General features: G+C 39.1%; 1 protein-coding gene across 2 annotated transcripts in view; it reads left to right on the top strand.

The window, feature by feature from the left end:
* The first annotated feature begins 1,113 nt into the window (after positions 1–1,113).
* EIF2AK4 (eukaryotic translation initiation factor 2 alpha kinase 4) overlaps positions 1,114–18,691 on the top strand; it is a 37,145-nt gene continuing 19,567 nt past the window's right edge. For both annotated transcript variants that reach the window (XM_039378738.1, XM_027716854.2), the window contains exons 1-19: positions 1,114–1,315; positions 2,974–3,089; positions 4,220–4,322; positions 5,424–5,597; positions 6,397–6,477; positions 6,937–7,085; positions 7,505–7,620; positions 9,147–9,304; positions 9,721–10,256; positions 10,599–10,708; positions 11,247–11,404; positions 11,741–12,153; positions 12,883–12,952; positions 14,091–14,174; positions 15,361–15,483; positions 15,934–16,038; positions 16,278–16,335; positions 17,026–17,105; positions 18,566–18,667. In XM_039378738.1, the coding sequence (XP_039234672.1) occupies positions 1,163–1,315; positions 2,974–3,089; positions 4,220–4,322; positions 5,424–5,597; positions 6,397–6,477; positions 6,937–7,085; positions 7,505–7,620; positions 9,147–9,304; positions 9,721–10,256; positions 10,599–10,708; positions 11,247–11,404; positions 11,741–12,153; positions 12,883–12,952; positions 14,091–14,174; positions 15,361–15,483; positions 15,934–16,038; positions 16,278–16,335; positions 17,026–17,105; positions 18,566–18,667 (2,889 nt within the window). In that variant the 5' untranslated portion in view covers positions 1,114–1,162. The remainder of the gene's footprint in view (positions 1,316–2,973; positions 3,090–4,219; positions 4,323–5,423; positions 5,598–6,396; positions 6,478–6,936; positions 7,086–7,504; positions 7,621–9,146; positions 9,305–9,720; positions 10,257–10,598; positions 10,709–11,246; positions 11,405–11,740; positions 12,154–12,882; positions 12,953–14,090; positions 14,175–15,360; positions 15,484–15,933; positions 16,039–16,277; positions 16,336–17,025; positions 17,106–18,565; positions 18,668–18,691) is intronic.

The raw sequence follows: 18,691 nt of genomic DNA, 5'->3' as shown, positions 1-18,691 counted from the left end.
ATTATTAATTGTTATCAGTATGAAGTATGAGCTTGTTTGTAACTGTACCTGGTTTGCTGTGGAAACTGTAACTGTTTTGCTGTGGAAACTGCACGTAAACTTGTTTGTGTATAAAAGCTGAACTGAGAATGAGGGTCTTTGGAATCCTGACTTGGGACGCTAGTCCTCAGGTTCCCGGGCCCCGAATAAAGCACCGCATAAACCGGCACTCAGTTGGTTTGTGTTTTTGTTACGGGCAACAGTAGCAAGCTGCAGACTACTGTAACATTTTTCTTTGCCTGGGGATTACTCACCTAGTCAATAAGCTTGTATGTATGAATTTATTTGGGGTTTCTTTATTAAGATCCCAAAACTTACCGGAGGCTACATCTTGTGGCAGTCCTGTTCAGTAGTTACTACAAGAAGTGACCAAAGAAAGCACATTTTCTTCTTTGGTTACCACTGCTCTCCCGACAACCCCCAGCTTCCTCCCTCTGGCAAGTTCCACCAAGGACACCCAGGGGCTGAGGGGTGTTCGCCGGGTCTGGCCTCACTTCGTATTTGCAGTTTAACTAGCAAAAGACTAAGGCTGCTTGCCCTCCACATGCTATTATTCACTAAAGCAATAGTCAGTGGAAATATTTTCATAGTTTTCACAGGAACTTGTATCCCGTGTCAGCTCTACATTAAATCCATTCTGAATTTTGTGGTTACCTTTCCCTTTTGCAAATCTTTGTCAAGGTCTATTAAAAAAAATCTGCACAGTAACTAGTCGTATTTGCTGCGTATCTCTGTATTATAGGTATAACTGGAAGCTTATCCTGGGGGAGGTCAGGCTGGGCATTAGGAAAAGATTCTTCACCCAGAGAGTGGTTGGTCACTGGAACAGGCTCCCCAGGGAAGTGGTCATGGCACCAAGCCTCCCAGAGTTTAGTCACAGTTTAGTTTCAGGTAGTCCTGTGAGGAGCAGGGAATTGGTCTCGGTAATCCTCATGGGTCCCTTCCAACTCGATATATTCCTGGTGGGCGAACCACCGGCCCCCAGAATCGCCCCCCCCCGGCTCCTCCTCCTCCCGCCGCCGCGGGGGCGGTGCCGGGGCCGCGCTCCGGCACCACTTGCAGGGGGGCAGCGCGGCGGTGCTGTCCGCGATGGCCGCCGCCCGCCCCCGCCGGGGCAGCTGACATGGCCCGGGCCAGCGGCGCGCAGCAGATGCCGGCGGAGACTGCCGGGGAGCCGCCGGAGAGCTACCAGCTGCGGCAGGAGAACGAGCTCCAGGTGCTGGAGTCGATTTACGGGCAGGACTTCCAGGATCTGCGGCAGAGCCAGGCCTGGAAGGTAGTGAGCGGGGCCCGCAGGGCGCGGATGCTGCGGGGGGTGGAGCGGAGCGGGTCGCTGTGCGGAGCGGGACTGGGGACGCGGCTGGCGCTGCCCCGGTGGTACCGGTCCACGTCTTCCTTGAGGGGCGCGTCTCGCCTCCCCCCCAGCCCTGCAGCGGATCGCCCTTGCGATTAATCCTCAAGATAGAAGTGCTCGCACTATATGCAGTGCTGTGTTTATAAGTTGCATTTTAATGAATTGTCAGGCTTTAAAAAAATTACCTCTTAATTCATTGCTTAACCGGCTAATTACGTACCTGCTTAATAAATTATTCGCATCGGTATATATGATGATTTTGCGTGGTTATTATGTGCTGTGGTTTTCTCAAACTGTGGCTGTTTCCATGATAACTTCATACTTCAGCTTTCATTTTTATAGGTTTGGGGTTTTTTAGTTACAACTAGTTAGTGTTCAGGTCTAGTACTCGCTACTCTCTTGCATTTAACTTTCGTGTCCACAACATCTAATTGATATTTTTTTTCCAACTACGCTTTTGGCACTGTTTTCCTGTACCTGGAGATACTGGTTACGCTGTTCTGTTCTCAAAGTTCACTTCTACTGTTGTTTCTTTTTACGTTCTTTTGTGTTTAATTTCTACAAAATGTATCATAGCCTCCACTGTGGTTTTTTTCTGCCATAGATCTGAACTTAACATTTTTGCAGCAGCTTTGTAACTTTTTTCTTTTTTCATGGAGTTTGGTGAGAACACTCTTAATTATTTCTTGGGTTTTCAGAAGTATTGCAAACCTCACTCCTTATTAAAAGTCCCACCTGACGTCCTCTTGACTTGACCTGTTCTCTTCCTTGCTGGAAATGCAAATGGAAAATAGAGGGCATAGTTACCATGTGTTTCCTTATTTGTTTTTCCACGTAGTCTTGCTTCCCTATCAGTTTTTCGTGTTACTAAGGCCTGGGTTGTTTTGTTGGTTTTTTTGGTGTTTGTTTGGGTTCTTTTTGTTTTGTGGTGGGTTTTTTTTAAATTCTAATTGAAAAGAAAAGGGTTAGAATGTTTATATGGCCATATTTTACTTTACTCTGATTTCGAGTAGGTGATTTGAACAGGCTGGAGAGGGGGAAGACAATACTTGTTAGAATTCTGGTTTATGTCTAACCCAAAAATATAACTAGAAAAAAAAATACTGTCCATTTCTTTGGCCACATAAAGTGTATATCAGTGTGACATTATGGTCTGTTGCCGTGTCAGAAAATAATGATTGGTGTTAGTGATCCAAACCAGAAAGAAACAATATTGGTTTTATAATAAATTTAATATGTGAGATTCCATAAATAGCCTGTGTTTATTTAATTTTTTCTTCCTGCTGGTCTGCAGTAAGCACAATACAAGAGTTTTGTTGTAGAACCTCATTTTTGCTCCGTCTGAATAATCTTTCTAATAACTGTAACTACGTTTATCTGAAGAAGTTGCAAAAATATTCTGGATAAACTGTGGCAATCAGTGGCCCAGTTCACTGTCATTGAGTAATATCACTGCATTAACGTATTTTTTTAGTTATTTGGATGGTCTAACCCATATCCTACTGTAATATATGCTTAGAGTTGAATGTTTTCATTAAAACAAAACCTTTTCAATCTGAAGTTTTTGTTTTGCGTTTTAGGTGCGACAGCCTCCTGAAATTAATTTAGTTCTGCGTCCTCAGGGATTGACTGGTGCTAATGAAGTGTATGCCAAAGTTGACCTGTGGGTCAAGTGTCCACATACTTACCCTGATACGTGAGTGAACATTAAAATATAACCTCTTGTCTCTATTTTCCATAGTAAAGTGTAAGTTGAAAAAATATATAGTTTTAGTCTTCAGTGTTACTCTGGCTTTCTGCATGTCAGTATTGATTAAACGTGTGGTACTTTATAATATGCAGCTCTAAACTTTGGCACCTGAATTGGATGTAGTCTTTTGTGCAATGGAGAATAATAGGGTCAGTGCAAGACTGCAGCCCCAATTTGTAGCTTGCAAATACACGAACACATGTTCCTATGCTAGTATCTTAGTGCCCTTCTTATACTTCAGCTTGTGACTCTTTCAGCTGACACGAACTGAATCTCCTGTTTTAAAGCCATCTGCTGTCTTAGTTGTGTCTGCTGTCCTGTTTTCTGCTGGATTAGTCTTTTGGAAGAGTCCTCCATAGAGAATGTGGAAGGAGTTGCAGGTGACAGCTTCCCCCAGGATTTTGGGTTGGCAAGTGATTTCTGGGTTAAAAGTGTTGCTCTGTGCCCAGTTTTCTTCCGTCCGTATGCCACTGATAGTGTCCAAAGCATAACTCCCTTCAGTCCATCCATTTATGCTGTGGCATGTGTGGTGTACAAGGGAAGTGCTATTCCTTACTAAGTGATAGCTCAGTTATACCTATAACAAAGACATAACAGCTGAGATAGCATATCTACAGACACTTTGCTTGTTCACTTTATTTTAAATATTTTTTAAGTTTAGCTGATATTTATTTATTGCATATGTTTTTGGAGGTTTGTGTAAGCTGTATAGTGGTGATAAATAAATTTTAAACATGTGTTATGCTAGTAATATTTCAAAAGGCTTGTTAAGTAAATTACTAGTGAAGAGCTGAATTATAAGATTCTGCAGGGTTTCTTTGGTAGTTCTACTGTTAAGTGTAACCGACAGGTAATCTGCAGCCAGAAAATTTGATGGTAGAGAATATGAAACGGTATTTCTGGCTTTATGTTGTATATGTAATATTTATATTCTGTTTATTTGAGCATTGACTAATTGCCAAGTGACTACAAACAACATTTCTTTTCCCTCACACACTGTTTTTATCAATATTCTGTTGCTTTTTCCACTCAGTTTTTCTAATGAGGACTTTTATATGTTTGTTGCTGTCCTTCAGAGTTCCTGAAATACAATTAAAAAATTCAAAAGGCTTGTCAAATGAGAAAATAAATGAACTAAAATCCAGATTATCTGAACTGGCAAAACAGTGCCGTGGAGAGGTAAGAGCTTTTCACTTCCTTCCGGACCAAATAGTTCTAAAAATTTTTGGTATAATGTAGTGGAATACATCCACATTGGAAGTATAAGTTGCATTGCTCTTAAGGAAAGAGGGACTGTCCTTCTTAAGAATGTTTCTAATTAATGAAAGTTCAGACTGTGGATGCTCTTAAAATCCAGTGCCTATGTAAACAGTGCAAGCTTTATCCATGTTCAAAGGTTCATGTTATTAGGTTTAGAGGTTCTGAGTTATTTCACAGTATGAAAAGCAATACTAACTCTTAAGAGCTTTCTGCACTTTTCAGATTAATTTGAATATTGTAAGAGGCCATACCTATTTAAGCAAACAGCAATTCCCTGGGGAGTTTTTTGAATGGGATCTTGTTCATCTAGCGCTGAACTGAAGGGCTGGAGACCTTTCTTCTAACACGAACTCAACACTTGATTTCTGTGGCTGTAGCGCAATCACTCCGTGCCATTGTGCCTTTTTTTCTACTGTGTTTAGGAATAGCAATACTTGAGTTTCTCCTGAATTGGATAAAAAGAGAGAAACATGAAGCATAGAACTTTTATCTATTTTAAGAAATTTTGTAAGTCCTCAGATATGTTTAGTATTTAAAATACATTTCCATTCTTGTTGAGGCTGAAATGATTCAAAGAATTACTAGCAAGCAAAGAATTCTTGGTGAAAACAGTGTTTATGGTATGTTTCTTATTGCTGTTTGGAAATGTTGCAGGTGAACACATTTGAATAGCTCCATTTGACTTTTTAAAAGTGAGAAATACACAGCAGTGGATGTTATATGCTGAAATGGGATACTATTTTGCTTTCAATTTCCTAAGGCTGTCAACTTTAGAGGTTTGGCAAGGGCTGCCTGTCATTCAGTCTTGCCACATCAAGTCTTTTTTCCATTTGAATACTACTATTTTCATTGCCAATTTTTCTGGAGATACTTCAAAAAGAACTGTTTTAGCCAGGTACTGTTTTGTTCATTCTGTTCAATAACCAAAAATTTCCTCAAATTTTTCAGTATCTTTGGAAATTGCTGCTGTGTTGCTTTTTTGAGTGAGTGTCATTTGGCCATGTGATGTGCTTCTTTCAGGTGATGATATTTGAACTTGCCGACCATGTACAGTCATTTCTCAGTGAATATAATAAACCACCTTCCAAGTCTTTTCATGAAGAAATGCTAAAAAATCATCAAAAAGAACAAGAAAGATTAGCTCAGGAGGAATTGCGTAGGGCACAAGAAGTTAAGAGAAGAGAGGAGCAGGAGGTAAGAGAAGTCAAAGTATGAATAACCCTGTATTCTTAACATAATCATGATTTGAAAATCATTTTGCATAGCGGTGCATTTTAGTGCATTATTAATTTGTCAGACCTGTCAGTATGACTTGACCAATATGCATTATATGAACTATCTATTGCTCTAATTGTAATATTTTAATGATGTGCTTTTAACCCTGAGAAATCTTTATGCCTGAAACAAACCTAAATGTTGATTCCTGATGCTGTGAAAATTGCTTATCAAGAGGACCTTATACATTTGCTTACACTTGTGTATATAGTAAGTGCATTCCATCTTAAACTAGGAAGTATTAGCCATCCAGACAGGTAATCATACCTTCTTTCACCTGTTGGGTGACTGGAATGTTCACTATGACAGACATCTCTAGAGAGCAACAAATTTAATCTAAAGAGACCTGAGACCACCTACATCCTTCACTAGAAATGAGGTCTCACAGAGGATAGTAGTGTGGAGTCTCCATACGGTGAGGAACATGAATAGAATAGGTCTGGTTTTGTTTTAGTTTATCCCTCTGTCTTTTTTGTGTGTGAAACTTTATTGTTGGGTCTGGCAGAAGTCATTTGCCTATAATTCCATTCTCCTATATGCTGTTAACTTCCTTAGGAGAGCTATTTTGACTTCTCTTTTTTATTCTTGTGACATCCACAAATCCTCTTTAATACTTTTGAAAAATCATTATAGCTCTTTTTTTTAAGCCAGGGTAAGATTTTAACAGTTGCATTGCATGTATTGTTCCATCTCTTAACAACACCAAAATTCATTTCAGCAACGTGAAATCCTTAACGAGATTCAGAGAAGGGAGGAAGAGAAAAGAGAAGAAAGAAAAAAGAAGGAGATTGCCAAACAGGTATTCTTTCTAAGCAGGCGTGCAAAAAAACATTGCAATAAGTTCTTCCCAGAACTCTAATATATGATTGTAAAAATTTGAGAGACTTACATGACTAAATTTTCCTGGACATCTTTTCTCATCCAGTGCTCCTAATAGATCTAGGTTAAAATAGGTTCTTGAGGATACAGGTTTTATTTCTAGAATATACTAGCATCTTAAGTGCACCAAGATATTTTCAAACACACATAGAAAAAAGTTGATATGTTAATGTTTCCAGTTTCTTTAGATTCTTGCTCATGGGCAGTGCTGAAAGGTACTGAAATCTCAGCACTTTTTTCCTTGCCCTCACGTATACATTTATTATGAAAACATTACTTTAGTGATCTGGGTGCCTTCACAGAATAATAATTAAGTACTCACATATTTTGAAGATAGGAGTGGATTCTGTACTTATTTGGTGTCTGTCCTGATTTATAGGAACGTTTGGAAATAGCTGCTCTGACAAATCAAGAAAATTCTCACAGTAGAGACACTGCAGGATATAAAGTTGCTTCACGCTTAAATGGGAGCTGTTTGGAACATGGGGTGAACAGTAAACACCGACCAAATTCAACTGGACGCTCAAAGTATGTCAGTTTGCATGTAGATTTTTTAGATTTCAAAGTGAAATTTGAAGGCAAGGGAATAGTGTGTCATGTTCATCTGTTCATTTTGGTCTCTTCCTCCCCTGCCCTTTCATTTGACATGGTTTAACTAATTCATGTGCTCTGGATAACTTTGGACTTTTCCAATTTTTAAGGTCTGTATTCAACTCCTGGCTTTAAATACTGAGACCCAGTGCAGCATGAGGTTGCTGCTAAAATACTGGATTTCTAATCAGACACGTATTTTTGCACTAATCCATCTTTGAAATTAATGGATATTATCATTGGATGAAAAAGTCTCTGAAAGCTAATCCTCTTGCAGAATTAATATATTTAGGGACTAGGACATGTGGCAATACTCTCTTTTTGAGTTGGAGAAAAATGTTCTGTTCACATTGCAGACGAGAACGACAGCTTTCTGTTAGTAATAATGAAGAACCACCTGGAAATTATGAAGTTTTGAACTTCAGCACAAGTGGTGCTGGACAACTTACTGTCCATAAAGGAAAATGTCTAGGTAAGCAAAATTACAATTGTAGTTTGAAATACTGTTTTTGAGACTGCCTGTTTTGGGTTTTTTGGGTGGTTCCTGTTAATGAAACTTCCCTGTCCGACCATCCAGGAGGCACTCTGGCAGTCGCTCTAGCACCACCTGGGCTGGGACTGAAGTGCCTTTGCAGCTACACGCCATACACTCACACAGTCAGACCAGGTTTCCTTAACGGCTCCACCCCAGGTTTCCCATGGCAGAGTCTCAGATGTCCAGATCATCAGAATAATTTAATCATGGTGCAATAACTAAATAACAAGATTGACAGCTAGAGCCTGTGCCTCCAAGGGGGGATCCTGAACAAAGGAACCCCTGGCCTTTTATACCCTCACAGTCTAAGCGTGGGGAAGTCTGGGGGTCTCCTGCTGTCTCTGAGTGTGGGTCCATGGCTGGGCCACGGATCCCTGTGCCCTTTGTCATGCAAAGGTTGGCAGGTCACAGGCTCTTGCCTCAGGCTCAGGCTCCTGCCCCCCAGAGCTCAACCTGCAGCTCCACTGCAGCTGCACACCCAGCTACCTGCATTGAATGTATTCTTTAACAGTTTGCTTTGTTTGTTAACTTAAACAATATTAACAGGTACAAGCAGGAAGGATAGAGAGAGTGCTATAGTGGATTGTGATATGTCACAATAAGAATGGGAGAGAGTAATAGGAAAAGTTAATTTGTGGTAAATGTCTCATGTTTTTCTAGACTATTTTAAATAAAAACTTGCTTCTCCAGGTACAATTACATAACTGAGTAGCCGTAAAAAAATCAAACTACCCTCTCAACATTTTATATTCTTGACATAACTAAATTAATACTGAAAACTATTTGCCTTTAAATTTAAATAGCTAGCTTGTCAGATATACGTGGCTACCAAGCAAGAAGTTGCATCACATGTTAGCTTTCAGTAGCATGTGAAACTGCTGATAAGCACAGGGTTGGAAGGGCATACTTGCTCTCCTTCCATCGCTGCTGATAGCAATGGCATAAAAGCAGTGGGTTTAGCAAAAACAGTCACCCTTTCAGAGCTGAAAGGCCTCCATGAAGTGCTCACATGAATGGACCATCATATGTTTTCACTGTTTGTTTTCAACACAGCACTTCCGCAGTGGGGGGATGAACAGCCTGAAAGTCTCTGAAGCAAGGAGAATTTTATTATTTTGCAGTTCGAAGATGAACAATTACGTTACTGTGTGTAGAGTTTGGCATTTGCTAAGTAGAAAGGTTGTTCATTTATTAAAACTTGAAATTCTTTAAAATATGCAACAGTTTTTTTCCCATGTAGTACTGCTTTCATTTGACTACTGCTGCATAGCGTTCAATCTCATCAGACCTGATACTTGCCATACCTACTGTATAGATATGGATATTGTTTAGTTGTAAGTAGATTTATATTTCTGAACTTTGGAAAACAGGCTTACTGGTATTTATTTAGCATTTGCAGGAGCTCTTGTCAAGTCCTCAGAAACAAAAGAAGCCATGTTCCTCTTCTCTCTCTTTATGTACAGGCAGGGATGAACAACTTGGTAAATCAGTCTACAATGCCTTGGAAATTCGCAGTGGGGACTTTGTTTTAATATATGAGTGGGTTCTACACTGGCAAAAAAAGATGGGAAGATTTCTTACAACACAGGAAATAGAAAAGATTGAGAAGTCTAAGAAACAGGTAATGCCTATATTTTGCATTTGGCTTAATCAAGATTAAGTGAGGCTCAGTGCTTTTCTTGAGGCTGCTAGTCTATATTAAACTTGAGAGGGTGGTAATGAGCTTTAAAATGCTGATGTTTAGAGTATCTGCACAAAAGAAGATGAGTATATGGGGTATTCATATAAATGCAAGAAAGTGTGTTTGCAAGTATGCATAAATAAAATAATAAAATATTAAAATTCTGAAGAAAGAGGGAATCAAGCTTACCTGTCTGAAATTGATGCTGTACCTTCCCCTTGTGTACAATATTTCCTTTTTAGAAAAGAACGAGGATGTTATATATTTTGTACGTATTTTGTATATGTTATATATTTTAGTAGTGGTGTGTTCACAAGATATGACACAATGCATGTTATGTTGTGTTTCTCTACCAGCTTCAGGGTGCAGAAACAGAGTTCAGCTCACTGACGAAGCTAAGTCACCCAAACATAGTACATTATAAATGTATGAACCTTAAAGAACGGGACGATTCAATTGTGGTGGATATTTTAGTGGAGCACATAAGTGGTTGCAGCCTTTCTACATACTTACACAAAGAGACTCCAGTTCCAGTTGAGCAGTTGCGCCATTATGTGACCCAGATCTTGTCAGCTCTCGACTACTTGCACAGTAATTCAGTAGTGCACAAAGTTCTTTGTGCTTCCAGTGTCCTGGTAGATGCTGAAGGCAACATCAAGGTGACAGACTACAGCATTTCCAAGCGCTTAGCTGATATCTGCAAAGCAGATGTTTTTGAGCAAACCAAAGTTCGTTTTAGTGAGGATGGTCTTCCCAACAAACCTGGAAAAAAAGGCGATGTGTGGCGTCTGGGCTTGCTTCTGCTTTCACTCAGCCAGGGCCAAGTAACCAAGGAATTTCCAGTTGCTGTTCCTACCAATTTACCTGCTGACTTCCAAGACTTTCTGGGAAAGTATGTTTGTTGCATTCATGTATTTTTTGTTTGTTTGTTTGTTTTAAAGATTTGAACAGTTGTTTTAAAGAACAGCTAAGCCCTCCTGTGTTGCTAGTTGTAGATTTTAGAGATGAGGTGTGCTGTCTTATGGCTCAGGCTGCTAATTGGTTTTTGGGAGAGTGTCTGGTGCTCTCTTTTTCTCTGCTTTGCCACCGTGTGTCACCGTGAATAAGTCCTTTAGTCTGTCTTTGCTTCTTATTCCCATCTGAATGATACAGGTGATAATTTCTTAAATATAACGAGAAGTCTTTGAACGTTTACGCCTGATATAAAATAGTTCTATCCTTGGTTTCCTAATAGGTGTGTTTGCTTGGAAGATAAAGAAAGATGGACTCCTCAGCAGTTGTTACAACATAGTTTTATAAACGTTCCACGAATAAAAATACCTGTAGCTGAAGAAAATCTAGATGGTAAGGAACTTGGTTCTTCCCATATTCTGCTAAATAAGTGGTTACATGCCTGCAATAACAGAAAAATTGAGCTGTGCTACAGCTTCACAAGGCAGCACGAGTGTTTTACATGAACTAACTTGAAAGCTAGCGTGGTCTTTAACTTCTCTATCCATGACTAGCTGGGGTGGACTGACTAATGTTGTTTCTTCAGTAGAAGCAGCTTGTGCTTTAATGAAAACTGTAAATTCATCCATGTCCTGCGTGGCGTAAATGTAGACCTAACTTTGTCCTTGGAAGATGGTGTTCCAATGAGACTTCTTTGCTTGTCATGTTCTTAAAATCATTCCTTTGTCTAGCGTAATGTTAGTAATTAAAAACTGTATGAAGGTTTATGCTTGTACCAGATCTTAACTCTACACAGCATAGCACGTCTGTATTCTAGGTTTTAGTTGCACTTGAAGTTATTTAGTTTTTATCTCCTTCGTGGTACTTACTTGTCAGTCCCTCGTGCCTTATCCCCATATTACCACGGGTGGTAACTTTGTCTTCATTACAGATTCAGCAGGTGTAGATTGCATCGAGACAGTTATACCCAGCAGTCAGATATCCAGTGCTTCATTCTTCACAGAAACACAGAGACAATTTTCACGGTACTACAATGAGTTTGAAGAGCTAAAATTACTTGGCAAAGGGGCTTTTGGAGCAGTCATCAAGGTATGGTATAAAAATTATTTCCTCTAGAATCCTTTTTGGGGGTGTTTGTTTTCTCTGAAGCAAAACAATATATTCAGTGTTTGCATGGTTTTATTTATCTACCAATGTGCTCTCTGTGGTGTGGTTTTTATCTGGAATTGAATAGGCTGAAAAGTTTTGCAAGAAGTTTCTGGGAATCTGCGGAGAAGCCTGTCAGAATGGGGAAGCTTGCATTTGAATTGTAGTCATTTTCCAGGTGGAAGGAAGACTTCCTGTTTCATGAAATTATTCCACTTCTTGCTCTGCTTGGTAAGACCTTTGTAAGCATTTGACTTCAGATTAATTTAAATTTTGCAGGTAAGAAATAAGCTTGATGGTTGCTATTATGCTGTGAAACGTATTCGTGTAAACCCTACCAGCAAGCAATTTCGGAGGATTAAGGGAGAAGTAACGTTACTTTCCCGCTTGAACCATGAGAACATTGTGAGGTATTACAACGCTTGGATAGAGAAACATGGAAGTCCTGTTCCCGCTGTGTCATCATCTGAAACAACCGAAGAGAGAACAACACCCCCCAAAGCTGGTCTCTTCATCCTTACCACTGAGGAGACAAATGATGTGGAAACTAATGCTCCTCCTCCAGTTTTGACAAGTTCAGTTGAGTGGAGTACTTCATGTGAAAGATCCTCCAGCAGCAAATTCAATGGAGCTGATCAGGAGTCCAGTGATGACGATGATGACGGTGACGGCGTGTTCTCGCATTCATTTTTGTAAGTAGGCTTCAGTATTGGTACTGTCAGGGACATGAACAGAGTTCATTTTTCCAAGTTTGTGTCTTTTACCATTCTTGCATCTTTTGTCAGAAGTAGTTCACTGCATTTTTGTTCTGTCCCCTTGTTCAAAAACAGGGGACATTTGCCAGCAGTCAGGTAGCCAGCAAGAGGAAAATTTGTTGGTCTTTGAGGAAAATTTTGGTTTAGACTTCATGAAGTTTCTTATTATTTGTGCCAGAATGCATGACTGTTTACCTTCTGTTGGACTGTCTTGTCCAGCCTTGAGAGTAAGGGGTTTCTAATAAACAATAACAGAAATATTACAGATCTTGAAAAATACCAAACTTGCCCTTTCTTTTTTGTTTTGGTTTTTACTAATGTATTCCATACCTTCCTCCATGTATGGTGTGGCTCTTTCACAGTGACTTTTTTTTTTTTTTTGAAGCAAGTTTATCTCAGTTTTGCTTACTGCATATAGAAATTAAATTTTACTGATGCAAATATGTACCTTCCCTTTTAGAGACTGGGCTATCAAAGGAAGTGTTGCTTTGCAAGCAGGATACTTTTCTGGGTATTGTTTTCTTTTGCTTTTTTGTTTAAGGGATCTAGTTCTTCAGCAGAAGCTTAGATTTTCTTTTTTCCCCCACAAAAAATTTCCAGATTTCTTAGTAAATATTTCTTGGTATGCAGAACTTTTGGGGTTTTTTTCTATCTCTTTTTAAACAGGCCAACTACAGATTCTGAAAGTGAAATAATTTTTGATAATGAGGATGAAAACAGTAAAGGTCATTCCCCGGTAAGTATAAAGCAAGTAAAAGTTAAAAGATCATAAAATAGTCTTTGACAAACAAACAGGTCAGTTAGGAAGTTTTGTTTTACTTCTGATGTAAGTACAGAACCATATAAGGTGATGTTCCGTTAGAGTAGATATTGTGCCATTGTGAGCTGCATTCCATAGAAATCAGTCTGATGCAGCTAATCTGGATTCTGTTTCCTGTAGTCTTCGTTGAGCTAAATGTTAGGTTTTTTTAGTCATGAGCCAGGTTATTGCAAGTTTGACACTTCATTGTGTACATGACTTTGGATTACATGGCCTTACATCATCCAAATGTTGAAATTCTGTTCTGCTTTTAGATGCTATAAACCAATATGTCTGCTCATCCTATCCACTTTTTGAAAGTGGGCACAATACGTATTGCTAGCAGTCAAAAAGAGAGGGGAAGTCAGTGTAGCATCTAAGGTTTTAGTTGATTTTCAGATTTTGTGTCACAGCACTGTATCACTAGAAAGTTAATGCACAGTTTTCTACAGCATCTGGAATACGTCGTTGCCAATCCTGATGATCTGTAACATGCTCTTATTAAAGCTTCATCTTCTTCCTCTTTCTGTTTTAATGTACATTGGCATGAGAATGTTTTCAGTATAGAATTTAATGGCAAAAGAATGCACTGCTATATTATTAAACGTACATATTATTATATATATTATTATACATACGTATATATTGTATTTATACACACCATATCAAAGTTGTTAGTTGAGGGTGGGGGTTGCATTATTTATCAAGCAAGCTTTGTATCTTTTAGTTTCAAATTTTTTTTTTGTTTTTCTTTTTTTTTAACATGACATAGATTGAAATTTAGGTTTCATCTAGATCTTCTGGAATGCTTTGCCTCCAGTGTCCAGTGATGGCAAAATGTTACTCATTTTCACTTTGAAAATGAGAGTTTAGTCACACCTGGTTTTCTATTTTATTTAGAAGCAGTGGCATTACAAAAATGTCATTATATTATTTTGCTATTTTTCAAAGCTAGCCATAGAAGGTGAGTTCTCATCAATGTGTTCCAGCCATTAAAAGATAGTAGTATGCATAATAAAAAAGTCTGCACAGCTTCCTGTAGCTAACTGTTCTGTTGACTTTTATTGTGATAAAGAACGAAGAAGGCAATGAAAAGAATAGCCATGGAGGAGAAGACAGGACACCAGTCATTCAGACAGTGCATTACTTGTACATTCAGGTACAAACATGGTTGTGTTTTCAGATAAAAGGATACTGTTTATTTCAACCTGCAAAGACTAGTTGCTGGTTTTCACAAAAAAAGTAATGACCTTTAAAAACGCAAATGAGTAAGTTCAATGTTGTTTTTGCAATAGACTGGTTTTCTAAAGGCTGGTGGAAGGCACTGTGCAGTGCACATGGCTTGTTATGCCTTCCAGGGTTCTGTAGTCGTGCCTGGAGAAAGCAGTTTTGTAGCGCCATAGTGCATATTAGGATAATTGTTGTTGCTTGTGTACAAGTAAAAGCTGGCAATTCCTGACAACCAGCCAACAACCCAACCAGCCAACCTTTGAGACCATGACTTCCAAAGCACTACTTTTCCTCGTGCTTGTTGTTTGTTTAGAATATCCATTCCAATCTGGTAATGCTGTAGCTGGTGTTCCTCAGTTTGGTTATGGTGTTAATTCCCAATGTGGAGTTGAAATATACTGTGTCGAATTCCAGAGGGGAAGTTGTCTTTCACAGATATGAAAAATTCCTCATTCTTTTCAATGGCACAGTATTGTGTATGCACTTTATTTTAATACAAAACAGTAATCTGCAAAGCCATTGTGTGGCTCTAACAGTGGACACAAAATGAAATTCCCGCAGGTTTGCAACTAAAGGCTTTACTACTGCATCTCCTTTGTGTTAGGAGTTAGATCGTTTCTGGGAAAAGTCGATTATCATAGCTAACTGTTCTGTGGTGATGTGCAGTTTTTTATAATGCACTTAATGCTGGAGGTTGTCTAGAAGGAAGATACAATTAAATGGAATTAGATTTTAATAGGCTTGTTTGCATGCGTTGTGTATATTCATAATATAAAGAGTTAAGGTGCCAAGTAAAAAAAAAGCCAGAGATTCTTTTGAGTTTGGGTTAAACACACATTATGGCTTGGCTGTTTTCACCTTGTTAACATTTATGTTAGAGAATATGCTACTCTGCAAGCTTATACCATTGTTTGAGAAAATGGTGTAGGACCCAAAAGTGGATGTATGTTTTCTAGCTAAAAGACAGCTCTCAGGAAAATTCCAAACAGCTCCATGCTTTGGGGGTACTACTTGCTCCCGAACCATGGCAGTAATATGCTTACTGACACAAGTTTCTGATAGTCTGTTGTCTTGACAAAACTGTTCTTCCTTCCCTCTGTCCCCTATGTATGAAGATGGAATATTGTGAAAAGAGCACATTAAGGGACACTATTGACCAAGGGTTATATGAAGACACCAGTCGGCTTTGGAGGCTTTTCCGAGAAATTTTGGATGGGTTAGCTTACATCCATGAAAAGGTTAGTAAATATGACAGTTATGACATATCCATAATATCTGTGCTATACCTCTCTCTCCGTGGGTTTCTTAATATTCAGTTTGGGGCATTTATTAAGGTTTTTTTCTTTGCCCTTTCCATTATTAATCTGTTCTTGGGGTTTCAAGTATTTTATGTTTAAACTTGAATTTTATAATGAACCACTTCAGATTTTACCCATTCGTCATAAAGATTTTACCATCTTTTAAAAACAATTTGTTAGATAGCTGGTAGCACTGAAAATTGTTCCTAGCTTCTGGGCTACAGACTACAGTCTGTCTGCAAAATTATTCTTCAGTGACTTAGCAGTAGACTTCCCACTGTAATAAAAGTATATAATATGATTCTCCAGTCTATTATATAGAGTTTTATTTTTTATTATGTTGATTGTTTAATATTCTGTGGGTCTTTTTTTACTGTCCTGCTGTAACAGGGAATGATCCACAGAGACTTGAAACCTGTGAACATCTTTTTAGATTCAGATGATCATGTGAAAATTGGTGATTTTGGTTTAGCTACCGATCATCCAGCAAATGCAGTAAGTACAGCTTGAAGTGAATGAAAAAACTCCTTGAATATGATGATGTAATTACATGAAAGGTGACAATAAAACACAAAGTCCAATGAGCATGATGTTTTTATACTGTGAATGCCATAAACTTGTTTAAATTTCTAAGGTTCTAGAATTAAACCATGTACTGCCAACCAAAGTGGAAAGAAAAGCCAACAGAAGTGTTTCATGTACTATTTACAACATGTCTGTTTCACTGATTTCAGATGCTCTCTAAACAAGAAGAAAATCTCTCCGATGGTTCTGCTATGTCTGACCCATCAGGTTAGTTTACATTGCAGCTTTTTCTAAATTATTTTAAGCAAACATTTGTATTATGCAGTCTTGTATACTCTGTTAGAACTTCCTTTCGTTCTTTGAAATAATACTTTTTTTAATTGAGGCCAGGGACAGGACATATCAACCACCAACTCTTGGGTAGATATATTACATATAATCTGGCAGGTTTGCCCGTTATCTAAAAATTAATTTGCTTCCACTGCTGGCCTTCTGCCACAGATCAGTGCTTTCCTCTGGTGAGGTATATAGACATCCCGTATATCTGTTCCATCTGCACTTCTGTTCTCTTACCTATACAGGACAATTTCAAGACTTCGGGGTCTTTTGGTTGGGTTTGGGTTTCTTTTTTGACACTGTTGAGCCTGTTTAGAGGCTGAGTTATGTGTTTTGGGAAAACTTTAGTACATGGTATGTCTTAAGATGAGTGATGAGTGTAATGGAAATGAAATTTTGTTGTAACATTTATGTGCTGCCTTACTACAAATCTGTATAGCAATAGATAGGTTTATCTACTGTAGATTGACATGCAAAGTTTGACTGTCTTGTTTTGCCAACCGTTCTCAACTGGGTCTCTCTGAATAAGGACTGAGCTCCAACCTAGAAGAAAGAGGAGTTTTTTTTGATGTAGCGTTTCTTTCCCACTGGAAACTCGTACTCTCATCTTTTGCCATGTAGGTAATTTGACGGGGATGGTTGGCACCGCGCTGTATGTCAGCCCAGAGGTCCAGGGAAGCACTAAATCTACATACAATCAGGTATGATTTGAGAAGACTTAATAAAAAGGTAGCATGGAATCTAAGGTGTACCAGGTATGGTTTGGATCATTCCTCCTCAACAAAGGTGAATTCAATGTGAAACAGGGTGTGGTGAGATTGCTGTGATAATCAGGGAAATTAAATGTTCCTTCAAGAGGAAACCAAGGGTAGAAGGATGTGGGCAAGCCAGTTTTTCTGCCTGTGCTGTGATCATGACTGGATGCTAGGAACTTCAAGTTGAAAGCATGTAATCATGGAGGACCTTTATAACTGAATAGGATAGAAAGCTTACAGTCTTTAGTTAAGGTAAAATGTCATCATCAAAGGTATATATTGCTCTTCTGGATTTCTAGACTGTGATTTGGAAGGTGGGGGTGCATTGTTTTTCATCAAAGAAAATCCTGTTTATATGCGGAGACAAACTGAATTTTAAAGCAAGAATGTTTTCAAAGTGGAAGTCATAGAATCATAGAATGGTTTAGGTTGGAAGGGAGCCCAAAGATCATCCAGTTCCAACAACCTGCTATGGCCAGGGGCACTTTCCACTATACCAGGTTGCTCCAAGTCCCACCTAACCTCGCCTTGAACATTTTCAGTGATGAGGAATCCACAACTTCTCTGAGCAACCTGTTCCACCCTCACAGTAAAGAATTTTTTCCTAATATCCAATCTAAACCTACTCTCTTTTGGTTTAAAGCCATTCCCCCTTGGCCTATCACTAAATACCTTTTTACAAAGTCCCTCTCCAGCCTGCTTGTAACCCCCTTTGGGTACTAGAAGGCTGCAATGAGGTCTCCTCGGAGCCTTTTCTTCTCCAGGTCGAACAATCCCAATTCTCTCAGCCTTTCCTCATAGAAGAGGTGCTCCATCCCTTTAATCATCTTTCTGGCCCTCCTCTGGACTTGTTCCAGCAGGTCCATGTCCTCCTTATGTTGGAGGCCCTGGAGCTGGATGCAGTACTCCAAGTGGGATATCATGAGAGTGGAGTAGATGAGGAGAATCACCTCTCTCGACCTTCTGGGTCACACTGCTTTTGATGCAGCCCACGATGAGTTTGGATTTCTGGGCTGCAAGTGTGCACTGTCAGATCATGTTGAGCATCTTGTCAACCAACATCTCCAGATCCTTCTTAGGGCTGCTTCCAATCCATTCTCTGCCCAGCCTGTATTTGTACTTGGGTTTGCCCCAACCCAGGTGCAGGACCTTGTACTTGGCCTTGTTGAATTGCATGAGATTCACACAGGCCCAGATCTCAAGCCTGTCCAGGTCCCTCTGGATGACATCCTTTCCCCCCAGCATAATAAATAATAAAAAAACACAAAAAGATGCACAAAAACCCCCACCGTTCTCTCCAGTTGTAACACAGCATGAGATTTAACGTAAACATTTTTTTTCCCTCTGCTATTCTTTGGAGAATTCATTGTAATGTGTAAGTTTTTCTTTTTTTTTTTCTTCCTTAGAAAGTGGACCTGTTCAGTCTGGGTATAATATTCTTTGAAATGTCTTACCATCCTATGAATACTGCATCAGAAAGGATCTTTGTTCTTGGTCAGCTAAGGCTGGTAAGTACACAGATATGAAACGTA

This window comes from Pipra filicauda, unplaced genomic scaffold (assembly GCF_003945595.2).
Source record: "Pipra filicauda isolate LSUMZ 115617 unplaced genomic scaffold, ASM394559v2 scaffold145_size1923396_pilon, whole genome shotgun sequence".
NCBI classification, from domain to species: Eukaryota; Metazoa; Chordata; class Aves; order Passeriformes; family Pipridae; genus Pipra; species Pipra filicauda.
Note: the sequence above shows the minus strand (reverse complement) of the source record. Positions and strands in the feature narration are given on the sequence as shown.